This window comes from Ochotona princeps, chromosome 18 (genome assembly GCF_030435755.1).
Source record: "Ochotona princeps isolate mOchPri1 chromosome 18, mOchPri1.hap1, whole genome shotgun sequence".
Lineage (NCBI taxonomy): Eukaryota > Metazoa > Chordata > Mammalia > Lagomorpha > Ochotonidae > Ochotona > Ochotona princeps.
This window is the reverse complement of record NC_080849.1, coordinates 41,537,670-41,553,649: the sequence shown is the minus strand read 5'-3', so window position 1 is coordinate 41,553,649 and position 15,980 is coordinate 41,537,670. Positions and strand designations below refer to the sequence as shown.

The 15,980-nt window shown below is 43.1% G+C and overlaps 1 protein-coding gene across 1 annotated transcript in view; it reads left to right on the top strand.

The window, feature by feature from the left end:
• Positions 1-4,626, top strand: part of COLEC12 (collectin subfamily member 12) — a 181,230-nt gene extending 176,604 nt beyond the window's left edge. The window contains exons 9-10 of the mRNA XM_004579610.2: positions 2,739-2,884; positions 4,005-4,626. Coding sequence (XP_004579667.2) covers positions 2,739-2,884; positions 4,005-4,024 — 166 coding nt within the window. The 3' untranslated portion in view covers positions 4,025-4,626. The remainder of the gene's footprint in view (positions 1-2,738; positions 2,885-4,004) is intronic.
• Positions 4,627-15,980: the final 11,354 nt, after the last annotated feature.

Sequence of the window (15,980 nt, the reverse complement as noted above, 5' to 3'; positions counted from 1 at the left end):
ATGCTCAATGTTTCATTTGTTTTCACTTTATAAGGGAGACAACAATCTTCTGTTAACTGGCCCTCTCTCAATACCCTCAGCAGCTGGGGCTGGGCCAGAATGAAGCCAGGACCTGAAAACTCAATCTGGATCTCCAGCATGGTTGGCAGGGACACAGTATTTACTGCTTCCTAGAGTGTGCGTTAGGAGGCAGTAAGAAAAGCAGAGGCTCCAAGCAGGCATTGCAATATGCTTTATCCCAAACAGCATCCTAGCCACTCCACCAGACACTTGCTCCAACCTTGTTTCTATCCATAAACTCTTTGAAGTACCTCAAACATCCTTTTTTCCCCGACATGCCCTGTCCTATTCTATCACATAAAATGAGTAGTTCTGCCACAAGTCACTCTATGTGATTTTTAGCTCTCTGAAAGATACACATTGAGACTCCAGGCTTAGCCTACAGGGCTATCCCACCTCCCATCTGTGCTGGGCCCCTCGGTCAGCTCGCACTCAATGCCCTGGAACGGCTTTTTCTGCTTTTGGTCCTCAGGGGATCCTTGAGCCCTGTGTTAGGAATCATAGCCACCTGTGGAAGGGTGGCAAAGCTTTCCTCCTTGTTCCTCCCTGGATTGTTATTCTGTCTAGCCAATGAATCCTTTTTATCTACTTTCGAATCCACGGTGCTGTAATTTTGTTGTTCTAATTCATATCGGTTGTTGACCTTATTTTGTGGTTTCTCATTTACGGGAATGTATAGTGATGCAGTAATAGAGACTACCATATCCAGATGTGGGGATACAATGCAATATGCATCCACACTTTCAAATCAAAGATGGACTCCCAATCCATAGAAATGTGTTGACAGTGGGATGCTTGGACCATCTGACATTGTCTGTACCAGCAATGTTGGGGCACACTTAAATAACAGACTGATGGAGTCATTACTCCTTATGAAGGACTATACTATTGTAGCAACATGGAGAAAATTGGTCAGGGTGCAGTGGGATCTTAGGGGGTTGGGGAAATCCCAGTCTCTATGAAATTGTACTATAAAATTCAAAAATTCAGAATAAAAATTTAACAAAATAAAAAAAATGACTTAAAAGAAGGGGGAAATACTAAGCATGTGTTCTAGCCCAAAAGAAGTCATGTTTATTAATTTCTCAATTAACTGAGAAATCAAGAACAGCAGATGTCCTATTATTATATATCCAGGAATCACAGACCCTACAAACAGATGTAGATTCCAACCCCCACCACTGACTGGCCGAAATGAATGAAATGTGCATTAACCAATTTAGCCCAGACACCACTGACATCTCCAGAGTAGTTCTGCAAGGTAGGCAGAAATACACACAAAAAGTTGGCTTCCTCTAACTTATCTTTGCATCACTGAGTTTCTGTGAGGTCACTGTTCATTTTTCCCCCAATCTGATAAACTTGAACATAAGCTATTTTTCCTTCCAACCTCATCTCTGTCTGACCTCACCGTGACCGCTTGAGAGTCCAAGTCCATCTGTGTCTTGTCTGTGCTGTGAGTGCTCTGAGAGCAGGCACTTGGTCAGCTCCCTGCCTGTTGCGCTTGTGGTCTAGATTGTAGTACATAGTACATACTCTGTGGGTGTCTGGGGTGAATGAGTATTTTCTAATTCTCCCAAGAACCATTTTTACTCCATTTCCTCTAGCTTATTTTTTCATCACTGGATTTCTTTGAGGTCACTATTCAATTTTCTAAATATCCTGAAGTACACATGTGATGTGGGACAGTCCAACTTTACTTTTTTTTTCTGCACCCCTGGAGTATAAACTTCAAGTGTCCTTTCCCACCACCCTCTGGTCCTATGGTCCAAAGATGTGGGACTCCATGGACTGTCTCCTCAAGTGACCCCAGGACAAACACCCTAGCACTGATGGGCAAATGCGTCATAGTTGACAGGAAGCAGCTCTGGCTACAACCGCTCCTTCCCAGCATCCGTGGGAGGCAGGCTCCTCTCAGGCACTAACCTTGTTGGTGCATAAACCTGCACCTTCAGCATGATGGGGCCTACAAGAATTGAGTCTGGGAACACATCTGACTTACTGCACAGAAACAGATTCAAGAACTGTTAACCCTGGCCATGTGCCATGCTGAACAGCACATCCAAGTGAACAAGCCTCGAATGAACTCATCCTAAAGAAAACTTGTTTTTAAGAATCTCTCTCTCCAAACAAAAAGCAGTGACATGTATGAGTCATTTTCAGGAGGATTAAATTACTATTTCTTTCTAAAGCCATCAACCGTGTACAGCTTAGCCAGAGAACTATAACCAGTTGTCTGTAATTGTAGGTTCTTGCAAATGTTTTCCAAGGGTCTCCTGCTTCTTCTTCCTGACACGTTGCCGTGGAGATACTGAAATCGAACTCATGCACATATACATGCCCATGCAGAAGTCAGCATTCGGTACACGTTAGAGAGTCATTCATCTGTGCCAGAGAAGGATTCATTCCCTCAGCACTGTGATGGTGAAAGTCAACGAGTAGATTTCACTGTGGAAAACAAAAACAAAACCCAGGCTGCACACAACCCAGCCAAACGGCTACTGCTTTTGCTGAAGAACAAACAGGCAGTGCTTCTTAAACAACGCATTTTCATCCTGAGACCAAGGATACACATCAGTTTTGTTTTTCACATTTCTCTGCTGTTCTTGAGTAAAGAAAACCTCTGCATTACTGAGCAAATAACACTCCCCTCCTTTTTTTTCCCCTCTTTATAAAAGAAATTGGAAAGCTGGGCAGCCAGACAACTGGGATCGTGGTCAAGGGCCAGGAGAAGACTGTGCGGGGTTGATTTATGCTGGACAGTGGAATGATTTCCAGTGTGACGATATCAACAACTTCATTTGCGAAAAAGACAGGGAATCAGGTGAGTGGGCTCTCAAGGGAACCTGAGGGGCAGCTGTGGAGTTTAGTTCCTGTTGCAGAAGGAGAGGTTGTCAAGTGGAAGAGCTCCAGGTACAGATTCTGCAATTAGGTACTAGGCTTGGTTTTGTCACCAAGTAGCTGGGCAGTTTATTAACCTCAGGAGAAATAATAGTGTTTTCCTTATGGGGTTTTTATATGATTTCATTTATCATACCCCTCTGTAAAATGGGCATGTTGGTTTCCTTCATCAGAACTAGATTTCCAGGTTGGAGTGGACCATGAAGCAAATGATGGTTGCGTGTTCCTTTGGAAGGTGTTGAAGATGTTCTAAAACCTGGTAGCTCTAAATTATACAACTTTGTGAAGAAGTGAATTCTGTGAATTACATGATTTATAAATTTTATTTCAATAAAATCACTGTTTTTAAAAATCAGTTGTTTTTAAAAACCCTCAAAATCTGAAGAGATTTCAAAAATCTGTGGAAATATAATGAAAAGATAAATTTTTGGTGTCAAAATGACTTTGGAATCCATGCACCTAAAGGAACTTCAAAAGGCTTGTGAAAAAAGTATCACCAAAAAATGCATGGATTTTTCACCAAAATACACTTACCTTTTCCTTTTGAGGCACATTCATTCATATTTCAGCTCATTATTTTCAGAACAGCATGGCATACCAGTTCTCCATAAATCCAATCAGTAGTCTGTTATTGATTACCTTTGTTGAGTCTGGCATTGTTCCATGTATTAGACATGTTACCAACCAAAGGAACACACAGCCTGTTTGACTGACAGGAAGAAACACAGAGAGCTAAATAAGAGGTTATAATAGATGTTGACGACTCACCTAGATATTCCATCTGTTGCTTTGCTTGCCCACATCAGATAGGAACTAGAATGGAACTGCCCCAGAATGGGCTCTTCCAGAATGGGCTTTTATTTGGGCTCTTCCAAAATGAAAGTTGGCTTTTATTTAACCTAACAGCTTCTAGACATTCCTTTGAAAAAAACTAACACTGTTGGATGACACAGTTTAGATGCTTTCCTATAAAAATGAATGTTTCGTTTTGAGAATTGTACATTAACTTAAACCTCATTTCACTCCTTATTCCTCTCTTTTAGTACTGTCATCCACAGTGTAATGGACTCAGCTGTAACCATGTGAGCAGACACTCAGATGGCTCGCCAAGGCAAAGAACACTCGTTTCTGATGACATCACCTCCTCATCACACTGGGAGGAAAAAAACACTGAAAACCAATTCCTGGAAAAACAACGCTTGTTTTATTGCCATCCACCATTACTCAAGAACTTAGGAATTCGAAGTCACTCCTGGATGATACATTGATTTTCAGTGTGCAGATGGACTGCATCACATAGATTTTTCTTGGCTGATAACCACAGCATTATGCCAATTACATCTTCCAAAGTATAAAATGCTCCAATCAGAAAGAAAAACCACCATTGGTTGATGAGCTATAGGAAGAATTTAAAACATACACTGTGTAAACAGTACCTTAACATGTCTAAAACACAAAATGTAGGAAAGATGCAGATATGCAAATATATAGGCCAACTTTTAGAAATATACTTAAAGAGCTTTTAAAACTTTGTATTTTTGTACAAAATATTTACCTTTTACAATTATTTTTTTGCATAATTTTACCAACATAATACATGGAGCCAAAGAAAACAATAATGGTACTAATAAAAACTCACAGGGCTACTTGTCAGCTTTAATTCTACCCAGCGGCAAAGCCTTTTCTTCAGTTCTGGTTTTTAAAATGTTAAATGTACGCATGTAAACACAAATGTATGTGCTAGTGTATCGTCAGTTGGGAGACACCTGCAGATTGGACCAGTTACAAACACATACATGGCTCCATCGAGAGGAGCTAAGCCCTGTTCCCATCAACAACCCACATTCACGATGTGCCCCCTGGCTAGCCCGGGGAAGCAGGCACCTTGTGACATGGTTTTACTTCATTTGGGTGTTGAAGGTGGTGAGAGGGACAGAATGCTTGGATCTTACTATCCAGAAGACCCTGTTTCATGGCTGAGGTACAGACATGATAGCAGGCCCACACCAGAGCTGGCATTAATGATCAGGAAAGTATTTCATCATATTGGCCAAAGACAGAGATGCTAGAAAGCTGGGGACCAGCTAGCTGTGTGCCACCTGGAAAAGTCCTTTTCTTGAAGTCCCCAAAACCTACCTCCAAGGCCCATGCATGATGAAACATAAGAATAAACTGAAGCCACTGTGCTGGACTTGTCCATAAAAGAGCCTTTTCTCGGAGCCCATCTCTCCTTATCATTGAAAAAGTCTAACATGAAAAGTCCTGAGATAAGTCATTAAGTACAAGTAGACTTTAACCACTTCATGGAAAACCTTTATTAGAAATTTGATTTGGTGGTCCCGGCACAGTAGCCTAGCTGCTAAAGTCCTCACCTTGAACATGCCTGGATCCCATATGGGCACCAGTTCTAATCCAAGCAGCCCTGCTTCCCATCCAGCTCCCTGTTTGTGGCCTGGGAAAGCAGTTAAGGACAGCCCGAAGCCTTGGAACCTTGCATCCACGGGGGAGACCCAGAAGAGGCTCCAGGTTCCTGGCTTCAGATCGGCACAGCTCCGGCCATTGTGGCGGCTTGGGGAGTGAATCATCGGATGGACAATCTTCCTCTCTGTCTTTCCTCCTATCTGTATATCTGACTTTTAAATAAAATTTTTAAAAATCTTAAAAAATAAATTTGATTTGGTACAAAACAGTTAAAACCCACACATTATTTTATCATAATACACATTTTCCATGAACTTTATAAAGAACCCTTATATGCATGAGTTTTAAAAACTTTCTGCACCAAAATATTAATTCCATTTTTGACAAACTGAGCCTCAAAGGTAAGACTTGCAGTCATTAAGTTCCGCCTCCTCTCCTGCCTAGGGTCTTCCCAGGTCTACAGAGGCTTCTTTAGCAAATCTGGATCCCTCTTTATGATACAGCAAATAAAGTCAGGTGGCTAATGCACCATCTAACCTGCCCCAGTGCATCTTTGTATTTAGATGATTCTACACCTGGCTTCTGTTCATCTGCTGCTCTTGTGCACAGGAGAGTTTTAGGCACCTGACTTGCTGTGTATTGTGAGAAGACAGAACAAAACAGAAACAATTCCTCTTCTAGCATCCATGTTTATCTCCTCTCCCTGAGCCATCCCTCCAAAAGCAGAGCAGTTGGAATCTGAGCTTACACACAACAAACAGTAGGAAATGCTCCCATTTGAAAGCACGCACACACACACCCCAAACAGCTGTGTAAGGATGCAGCCAGCCATTATAGACCAGGTAACAATATCAGCATGTGTGTCTTGCGTCAGGTGACAAAGAAATCCTTCCCTAAGAGCAAGCATGGTAACTTATTTCTGACTCAAGATCATATTCAGTACTTTCAATATATGCACCTCTCCAAACACATCTCTCTTGATGCACCTCCTGCTCCTGCTTCAGAAATAAGCAAACACAAGCTCAGATTCAACACTTGCCTGTTGCTCACATTTTTGTCACAGTCACCTTGGAAAAAGCAAAGCTGACCAGATTTTCCATACTTTTGTCTCTAAATGCAAATCCATTAGCCCCTAACCTCTGCTTAAAACTACCGAAGGGGCTGGTGTGGTAGCATATCAGACTAATTCTGCATCCACCTGTAAGTGACAGAATCTCATTGGGGTTTTGGTTCATGTTCTGGCTGCTCCACTTCCCATCCAGCTCCCTGCTTATGGCCTGGGAAAGCAGAAGAGGATGGCCCAAAGCCTTGGGACTCTGCACCTGTATGAGAGACCCAGAAGAAGCTTCTGGCTCCTGGCTTCAGTCCAGCTCAGCTCAGCTGTGGTCATTGTGGCCATTTGGAGAGTGATGTAGCACATACAAGACATCTCTGTCTCTCCTCCTCTATATATAAAAATCTGCCTTTCAAATAAAAAAATTTAAAATCCACCAAAGGATCCTACTTGTCTTCAGGACACACATGGAAGGGCAAGGAAGCCCTCCCTCCCTGGCTTCCAACTCTGTCTCCACCTTCCCTCCCTTACTCACTCATTAAAATAGCCACACCAAACTACCTGCTCCTTCCTCCGTCCATCACCTGGATTTTGCTTCCCTACCTTTGGTATCTAAAAAGCGTTTCTGTTAGCACTCAGCTCAAGCATCGCTTCTTGTGTGAATCCTTTCTGAGCAAACCTGCTCTGAGGAACAACAGATTCCTCCTTTCAGGTCAGTACTGGGCACCAGGTATCTGAGAAGAAAGCTTCCACTGGCTCACTGAAAGGCTTGACAATGAACAAATTAAGAAATCAGAAAGGTGAATGGCCAGTGATGGAATCTTAAAAAGATCTAGGGGTGAGGGAAGCTAAGCAGGAGAAACAAAGGAATGCATATTGCTAACAGTTGGTTACACACACACAGAGACATCTTCAAAAAGCACATGGAAATGAGCAATAAGAAAATTGCATGGATTTCTCTCTTTGTGCAACAAAACAAACATCTTTTAATTTCATTTTCTGTGGACTTTACAATTATCCTATAGATGAGTATAAGAATAAATGAAAGTCTGAGTGAAAAGAGTTCAACAGCAAGCCAGGTTTGTTTTTACCAAAACATGGCTCTAGAATGTTTTTCTAAACAGCAGTGTGATGGTTTGTCTTACTTCCTACTGTCCTGTACTTACTAGTTACAAGGACAGGTGGCCCTCTCAGTCTAAGAAGAGATTTGCACGATTGCTCCATTCTCCTAGGATGAATCCCTTCGTGGCATGCCACTGTATTTGTTTTGTGAATTGCAAGGCAGAAGGCGACAACAGTTTTCTGCACTCCATCTTTCCTCCATCCCCTCATTCAGATAAGTTTGTAGTGGGCCAATGTTACACCAGATGGGCTAAAGGCCAGAAGAACTCAGCCTTCCAAAGGCCAACTTTAATTTCTCAATGGATTCCCTCTAACGTTAGCATGTCTCCATGAATGAACATATGAATGAGCTCTCCCAATCTCAGTCCAGCCCTGCCTGCCATAGCTAAGGCTGTGTGTCCCAGCTTCTAGCCTCCTCCAGGAACTTATTAGCTTTGAGTTTGCAACAGCAGGGATCACTATGAAACCCAGGTGGGAGTCAACTGCCAGAACTGGATTTCTTCCAACAATTCATCCAGACAGACCATTAAATGGGCTTAACCAAAGGGTCTCCATTTAGTCCTCTTGGACAGGAATGAAGAATTGTCCCTAGGCCAGTCTTCCAACATTTGCTGCCAGAACTTACTGTGTTTTTTAATCATCACTCATTGCCCATACCCCCCTTGAAATCATGCCTAGAAACTACAAAAATTTGGAAGAGTCTTAAAATCAATTCCTATGCAGTGGTGCAAAGGAGCTGGGCCAGTCATGGCTTAAGTATAAAGTGCTGGTTCTTTAACAGCACCCACCATAGGTTAGGAATTTGACATATTTTTCCTTGGTTTTTGTTGCTGAATTATAGGAAATTTTTTTTTTGCAATACTATTTAAGAGGCAGTGAGAAAAATAAAAACACAGAGAGCTCAGCTTTCTGGTTTATTTCCCAAATATTTTCAACCGCTGAATCTGGTCCATGGTCCAAACTAGAAGCTCAGTCTAGATCTCCTAAGTGGGTGGCCATGTGAGCCATCATCACTGCCACCTAGAGCCTAGATGCTGGAATCAAAAGTTAGAGCCAGATATCTAGCCCAGATACTCCAGTGTGGGACATGGACAAACTTAATTGCTAGGCTCAAAACATGCCCCAAGAATTAGTTCCAACATCTATGCAAGAAATTTGAAAACAGGACAGGTCCAGAGATTCTTCACAAGAACTGGAATTAGAATTATAGCTAATCTCACTTCTAGTCTTGTGCTCTAATAGTGACCTTATAGACAGCCCGCCCTGTTGCATTCCAATTTGTTTTGCTTGGCTCTAAAAAATGAGATAAGTGACCAAGAATATTTCTCTTTCTAACCAAACCTGGAAGAGAATGTAGGAACCCTGATTTGACACTTTGGATGAAAGTACTAAACCAATCCCTTCACTGTCAATGAACAAATAAAAGTCCATTTGGCTCCTGCTGCCCTAGCCATCCAGGGATGGCAAGCTGAGTGATGCCACCCTCAATTCTGGAGTAGGTGGACCTCTCCTAAAAGCCCCTGGTCTCACTGGCCTTGAATGAATGGATCAGGGGCTTTGGAGCCCAATGGGCTCAGGTTAGAACCCTGTTCTCTTCTTACTGTGGATATATTCCAGGAAGTGGTAAATGGCTCTGTGTCCTCTCCGGGCCACAGAATGAACGAGCACATCCTGCTGCAGTTGGAAGACCAACAACACTTCCTTTCCAAATATTGATCAAGGGTGACAAGGGGAAAAAAAAACTAAAAAATACACCGTCTCTGTTCTCTTCGACCTGTATATGCTACAAACAATGAATTTGTACCCCTTTCTCTGTTACTCCATTCCTGAAGTATCAGAGTAGAGGCTTCCAACATATATATATATGTATATATATATGTATATATATATATGTATATATATTCTCTCTCTCTTTTCTGCATCTGGGAGTAGCACCCTCCATTTGCCCTTATAATGCTTGCAGCTGTCACTAGCCAAGATTCTGCAGTCTTCGTTGCCATTTTCCCCAAATTCTCTCTCTCTCTCCATCCCCACAAAGCACTGCCAATGTGTAAGGCAACATCATGGCACTGCCTATGAGAAGAGTAAACTCAGGGAACCCTTCTCTTGCATCTTTGGTCTCTTTCCCATGCCTTGCTTCTCTCCTTTACCTCAGTCTATCTCATTCTAAAACAAATTGCTTAACAAGGAGGAACTATTACAATTGCTCGCTTCCTTGGCTCTGTTTGTCACCAGCAGCCCAGACCTGTAGGTATCCATTCCCCTTCACCTTCTCGCTCCTTCCCCTCTTGCAGATCCGGCTCCCACTGTCCCCTTGAGGAGATGCTCTCCATCATTCTCAATGACTGCTTTTCTGTGGGGGTTAAACTAGGGAATACAGGTGAGGCATCTCAGGTGCAGGACGTGGCTCATAGAACTCCTGAGTGTTGCAATCCTGCTCTGGCCTGGCTTCCCTCTTACCACACTGAGACTTTGTGCATCCACCTGCAGTGATGCCACTGGGGAAAGTGCCACTTCCACGTTAGAAAGAACCCAAATGCTCTGAATGGAGCTCCTTGGACATCAAGGTATGTGCCAGATGGTCCTTCCCACGTGAATTTACTGACGAATGGCACCAATACCAGCCCAAAGAAACAGAAGCCAATTGCTCAGCCACAGCTCTGTTTCTCATCCCTTGGATCCACTCTGCCGACAACCAGCCACAGCACACACCCTCTATTTTTTTCTAACTCCTAGGGCCCCTTTTCTGTGGTACAAGCAGGTGTGCACAGATCTTTGGCCCCATCAATCACTGACTTGTGTCTTCTTTCCTCCACCTACGTCCATTTTCTGTCTCTCTATTGGAACAGCTGAGGTTGGGCATTTTATAAAGGAAAGAGATGTATTTTGGCTCACGGTTCCAGAGGCTGGAAGCCCAGGAGCACAGTCCTGGCACCTGGGAAGGGCTCCATGCTGTTTCATGACAATGGCAGAAAAGCAGCAGGGCAAGGAGAAATATGCAGAAGCAGCAAGACACAAGGAGTCTGGTTTTACAACAACTAGGCCTGATGATAGCCTATCTGGTCCTGTGAATGGGAGAACTCACAGCCATAAATACTAACCCCATGAGAAATGCAAAGTACCTCTCAATGACTTAATCACCTCCTAAAGACCCTGCCTCCCAGCACTTCCACAATCAAATTTCAACAGGAGTTTCAGAGGTGACAAACCATATCACATGACAGAAACGGAAAGTATGACTTGCCCCATGTCTCTGTCTATGAAGCGTCTATATCTTACCCTTTTTCCCCAAGACTAACTCTTCCAAGGAAGGTGCTTTTATTTCCCAACTATCTGTTCCAAGTATCTGGGACCTTCATACAACTGGAGTCTCAGGCAGTCCCAGGGGTGAGGTGGGAGTGGCAGAATAGGCAGAAAAATGAATTGGGGTCTGCTTCTATTATCAGGTGTCCCAGGGTCTACATGGGCAAGAGGAATGCATTTCTATACTCTTGGCTGGATTTTCAGATTAAATATTCATGTTCTTTTCTCCCCAACTTATTTAAGAGGCAGAGAAAAATGATGCAAAGAGAATTTCTGCCTGTAAGCTTACTCCCCAAATGTCTATGAAGGCCCGGGCTGAAGCTGAGGAATAGGGAAACTCAGGCCAGTTCTCCCACATTGGGTCCAAATCAATTATTTGAATTGTCAATGCTGTCCCCTAGGTCCTAGGTTACCAGAAAGCTAGAGTCAGCTGGAGCTAGGGGAGAAGGGAGTGAGAGAAACCAAATATGATTAAAGGGAGTCCAGGGCCAGAAAGATCATGGCCTGGCTTCCCAAGAGGGGGCCTAGGAGACTAAAAAGTCTTCAAGAGAAGCCTTGCATCCAATACAGACACAACCTAGCACCATGGCTCTAAGGTTTGCATTCCCCCAAATTCACAGGCTGAAATTCTAGACCTCAAGACGATGGTATGGGGAGGTTTGGGGAGGTTTTAAGCATGGATCCCTCCTGAATGCGATCAGTGTTCTCATATTTCCATGACAGTGGACTATGAAGGCCCTTTCTCTCATTTTCCTTCTCTCCCATGGCTAGGAGGTGTCACCTAAGAACCAGGAAATTGACCCTCATCAGAAACGAAATCTCTGAGTGAGTTGATTGTGGACTTCCTGGCCTTCAGAACTGTGAGAAATAAAGTCCTTTTATAAATTCCTGGTTTATCTTATTTTCTTACAGTAGCCTGTGAAGAGACCAGAAATCTGTCTATAGCTAAAGGAATGCCTTGTCAGAAGAACCTCAAAGCAGTCCCAGAATTCTAAGCAGAAGGTTTCTGTGAGTCTTGAAGGAACAAGAAGATGACAGAGCATGAGCCACAGTCGCAAAGAGCCAAGGTCTGGGACAAGAAGGATGACAGTGCGGGATCCTCAGACACATGACAGGAAATCAAGAGTCATGAATACCAGGAAAGAGGAAGTAGGTGGAATGCAGCAAAGGCAGAGCCAAGGTCTGGGCTGAACACCTGTGCCAGGATGGTCTACAAGACAACTCTACATTCCCAGAAACCCAGTACATCCCAGGACAAGGAGTGAGAAGGAGGGGAGACTCTACATGAATTGAGCTTGAAAATATAATTTTTTTTTCATTGTTGAAAATGTAATTCTCTGAGATACAGAGAAAGAAAAAGTACTCTTTCACTGGTTCATCCCCCAAATGGATGCAGTGGTTGGGACTGGTTCAAGCTGATGCCAGGAATGGGGGACTCAATCCAGGTCTCCCACGCATGTGGCATGAATCAATCTCCCTGAGCCATGTGTGTGGCACAGACCCACCTCCCCCTCCCTTAGCCACATGTGTAGCATGGACTCACCTCCCTGAGTCATCAGCTGCTGATTCTCATAGTCTGCACTGGCAAAAAAACTGGAATCAGGAACTGGAGGTGCACATTGAATTCAGGTACCTTATATATAAACTTGGGTGCCTTTATCAGGCTAAATGCCTACGCCTGTACTAACTATATTTAAATCCAGAAATAGCTAAATTACCTTAAGTTGAAAAAATTAAATTTTCTTCTTTCAATGCAAAGTGGATATCATGACTCAAGAATAAACATAGGAATAAAGAAAACAAAAACAAAGAAACAAGCAAACATAGGAGGTGGGGGCGGCATGGTGGCTCAACAGGCTAATCCTCTCCTGGAAAGTGCTGGCATCCCATATGGGTGCCAGTTTGTGTCCCAGTTGCCCTACTTTCCATCCAGCCTCCTACTCATGGCCTGCAAAAGCAGTGGAAGATGGCTCAAATCCTTGGGCCTCTCCACCAACATGAGAGACCTGGAAGAAGCTCCTGGCTTTGGACTGTCCCAGTTCTGGCCTTGCAACCATTTGGGGAGTGAACCAGCAAATGGAAGATCTTAATCCCTCTGTTTCTCCTTCTCTCTGAATATCTGCTTTTCAAATAAAAATACATAAATTTTTTTCAAAAAAGGAAGAAGAGAGAGGAGGAAGAGAATTACCTCGTGGAAAGTGGAACATGCCTACTAAAAATTTTTAACCTACCAAATATAAAAAGGACTGGCCACTACCTGTGTCATGGCATTCTTACAAACTCTCAGGAGTTAGTACTGGAAAAGTAACCAGCACAGTGTCTGGTCCATAAGATGCAGATCATGATCTTAGTTCCTTCCCCTCCCCTTTCTCCTTCAAGACCCTTGTTTGGCTAAGGAAATGACAGGTGTCTAGTCATCCCAGACACCTAATAATATGGCCTGTGCATGTGGGGAACAGTTTTTTTTTTTGGACCGATCAAAGAATGGTAATAACCTGTAGGAATAGTCTGGGCTCCTTCCACAGAGAAGATGGGACTCTAGGTGAATAACTGCTTTGACAAGTAATTCATTAACTTTATCTTGGGACTTTCCAGTCTGTGAATCCAAATCCTGAGGAAACCATTAAATGTTCTCCCTCGCACTGTGGAAGATTTTTTAGAGCATGGATATGGGTGGTGCATATTTCTCCATGAACATACCATGGGCAAATGTGGCTCACAATACAGTTTCACAAATAAAGCCTGGTTGAAACCATCTCATTGATTTGTGCACCATCTATGTCTCCTTTTGCATGACAACAGCAAAACTGAATAGCTTTGTTAAAGACTGTAATGGCCTGCAAAGCTGAAAATACTCCTTAATTTGTGCCCTTACAGAAATATCTTGCTAAATAAATGCACACTCTACCACAGTTTTATATTTCTATTGCTTAGAAAGTACCTGGGGGCTGGCACTATGGTACAACCAGCCTCCCATATGGGCATCGGTTGGAGTCCTGGCTGAACTTCTTCTGATCCAACTTCCTGCTATTATGCCTGGGAAATAAACAGAAGGTGCCCAAGTCTATGGTCCTTTGCCACCAATGTGGGAAACCCAAAAGCTCCTGGCTCCTGGGAAAAGCAGTGTCACAGTGACATGTAAAATGGGTGGTTGGCATCATGGTACACCTGTTAAGCCATTACCTGTGATGCTGGCACTAGTCCCAGCCACAAACATGCTCAGAGAAGCACATGGCACAAGTGCTGGGTCCCTGTCACCCACAGGCTCCTACCTCTGGCCTGTGCCCACTCTGGCTATTGTACCTACGTGGAGAGCGAACCAGAAGATACATGATAGTTGTCTTTCCCTCTCTGCTGTCCATCAAACAAATAACTCTGCCTTTCAAACAAATAAATCTTTTTTTAAAAAATGCTACATAACTGGCAGAAAGAGAACTCTGTCACAACTAAGGAAATCTGAATGAAGTAGGAACTCGGGCCAATAAAGACTTATCTGTATTGGTTCACTAATTATAACAAATGTACCAAACTAACATAGGACAACAATAGGGCAAATCAGGGAGACAGCACATAGGAGACTTTATTATCTCCTTTGTCTCAAAAAATCTAAAATAATGCTAGGAAACAAAGCCTTTTCATGATTTATTTATTTTTATTGGAAAGCCAGATATACAGAGAGGAGGAAAAACAGAGAGAAAAATCTTCCATCCAGTGATTCACCCCATAAGTCGTCACAACAGCCGGAGCTGAGTTGATCCGAAGCCAAGAGCCAGGAGCTTCCTCCAGGTCCCCTACGCAGGTGCAGGGTCCCAAGGTTTTGGGCCATCCTCGACTGCTTTCCCAGGCCACAAGCAGGGAGCTGGATGGGCAGCAGGGCCAGAGGGATTAGAACCAGTGGCCATATGGGATCCTGGTACGTGCAAGGTGGGGACCTTAGCTGCTAGGCTACCGCACCAGTCCTCAGCCTTTCTTTTAAAAAAAATTTTTTTTCACATAAAGGCTGCTAGAATAGGCTGCTAAATCAGATGCATGATCATTCTACACAATGACAGAACCATAACCCTTAAAGTTACCTTTACAGCCAAGCAGAAGTCAACAGTCTGTGCTAGACAAACAGTTGCAGGCTACCAATTATCTTCACTAACATCTAACTTTACAAAGTTTGAGCCATAATCGACATAGTTGTCACAGTAACATTGCCCTCAAGATCCAAACGCCCTTTAGATGGGTTTGTTAGTCACCACTGCAGGATAACATTTGTATGGATTCATAATCAACCTTTTACTTAAGTTCTAAACAACTTAATGCTAACCAATGTAAGTCACATCCTTTATACTTCTTTCTTGATGGCAATCACCTCAACTGGCTACAATCTGTGGCTCTCAACTGGCAGTTCATGTACAGTAGACTGGTATCTCACAAACTCATCACTAATGGGTAGCCAAACATTGATCGCGACAGAAATTTCATTGTGTGAACAACTCGGTCCAAAAGATGAAACACAGAGGTGAGAAGGCTGAGAAAAGTAATTGAGAACTTTCTGTGACCAAATATGTGCATTTTTATTGGGCCAGGATCAAAGGTAAATTCTACACGTTTAAACACATGAGAGAAAAGTCAGAGCTATGGAAATTTCTTCCTAAACCACACAGACCTGAGAGACTACCACCTGAATGAGGTAGTAACCGTGGATAGAGATGCCATGAAAAAGTATCAAAGCCTAGAAGCAATGGCATGGTAAAGTACTGATAATTCATTTAGTGTGGTTCTGAAATTTCAAGTTCTAAGTATGCATTTGAGAATGGGATGGTAACATAGGAGTTGAGAATCATTTAGCCAGATGGTTAAAGATGGAGGCTGATTATTTGGCACAGCAAGTTAAGCCATAACATATGATGCAAACATCTCATACTAGAGTTCCAGTTTAAATTTCACTTGCTCTATTTTCAATCCAGCTTCCTGATAATGCACCTAGAAAGGCAGAAAATGATAGCCAAGCACTTGGGTCCCCACCTCTTATGTGAGAGTCTAGGATGCAGTTCCTGGCTCCTGGCTTCAGCCTGACCCACCCTATCTGTTGCAGCCATTTGGGAACTAAATCCACAGATGCAAGATTTCT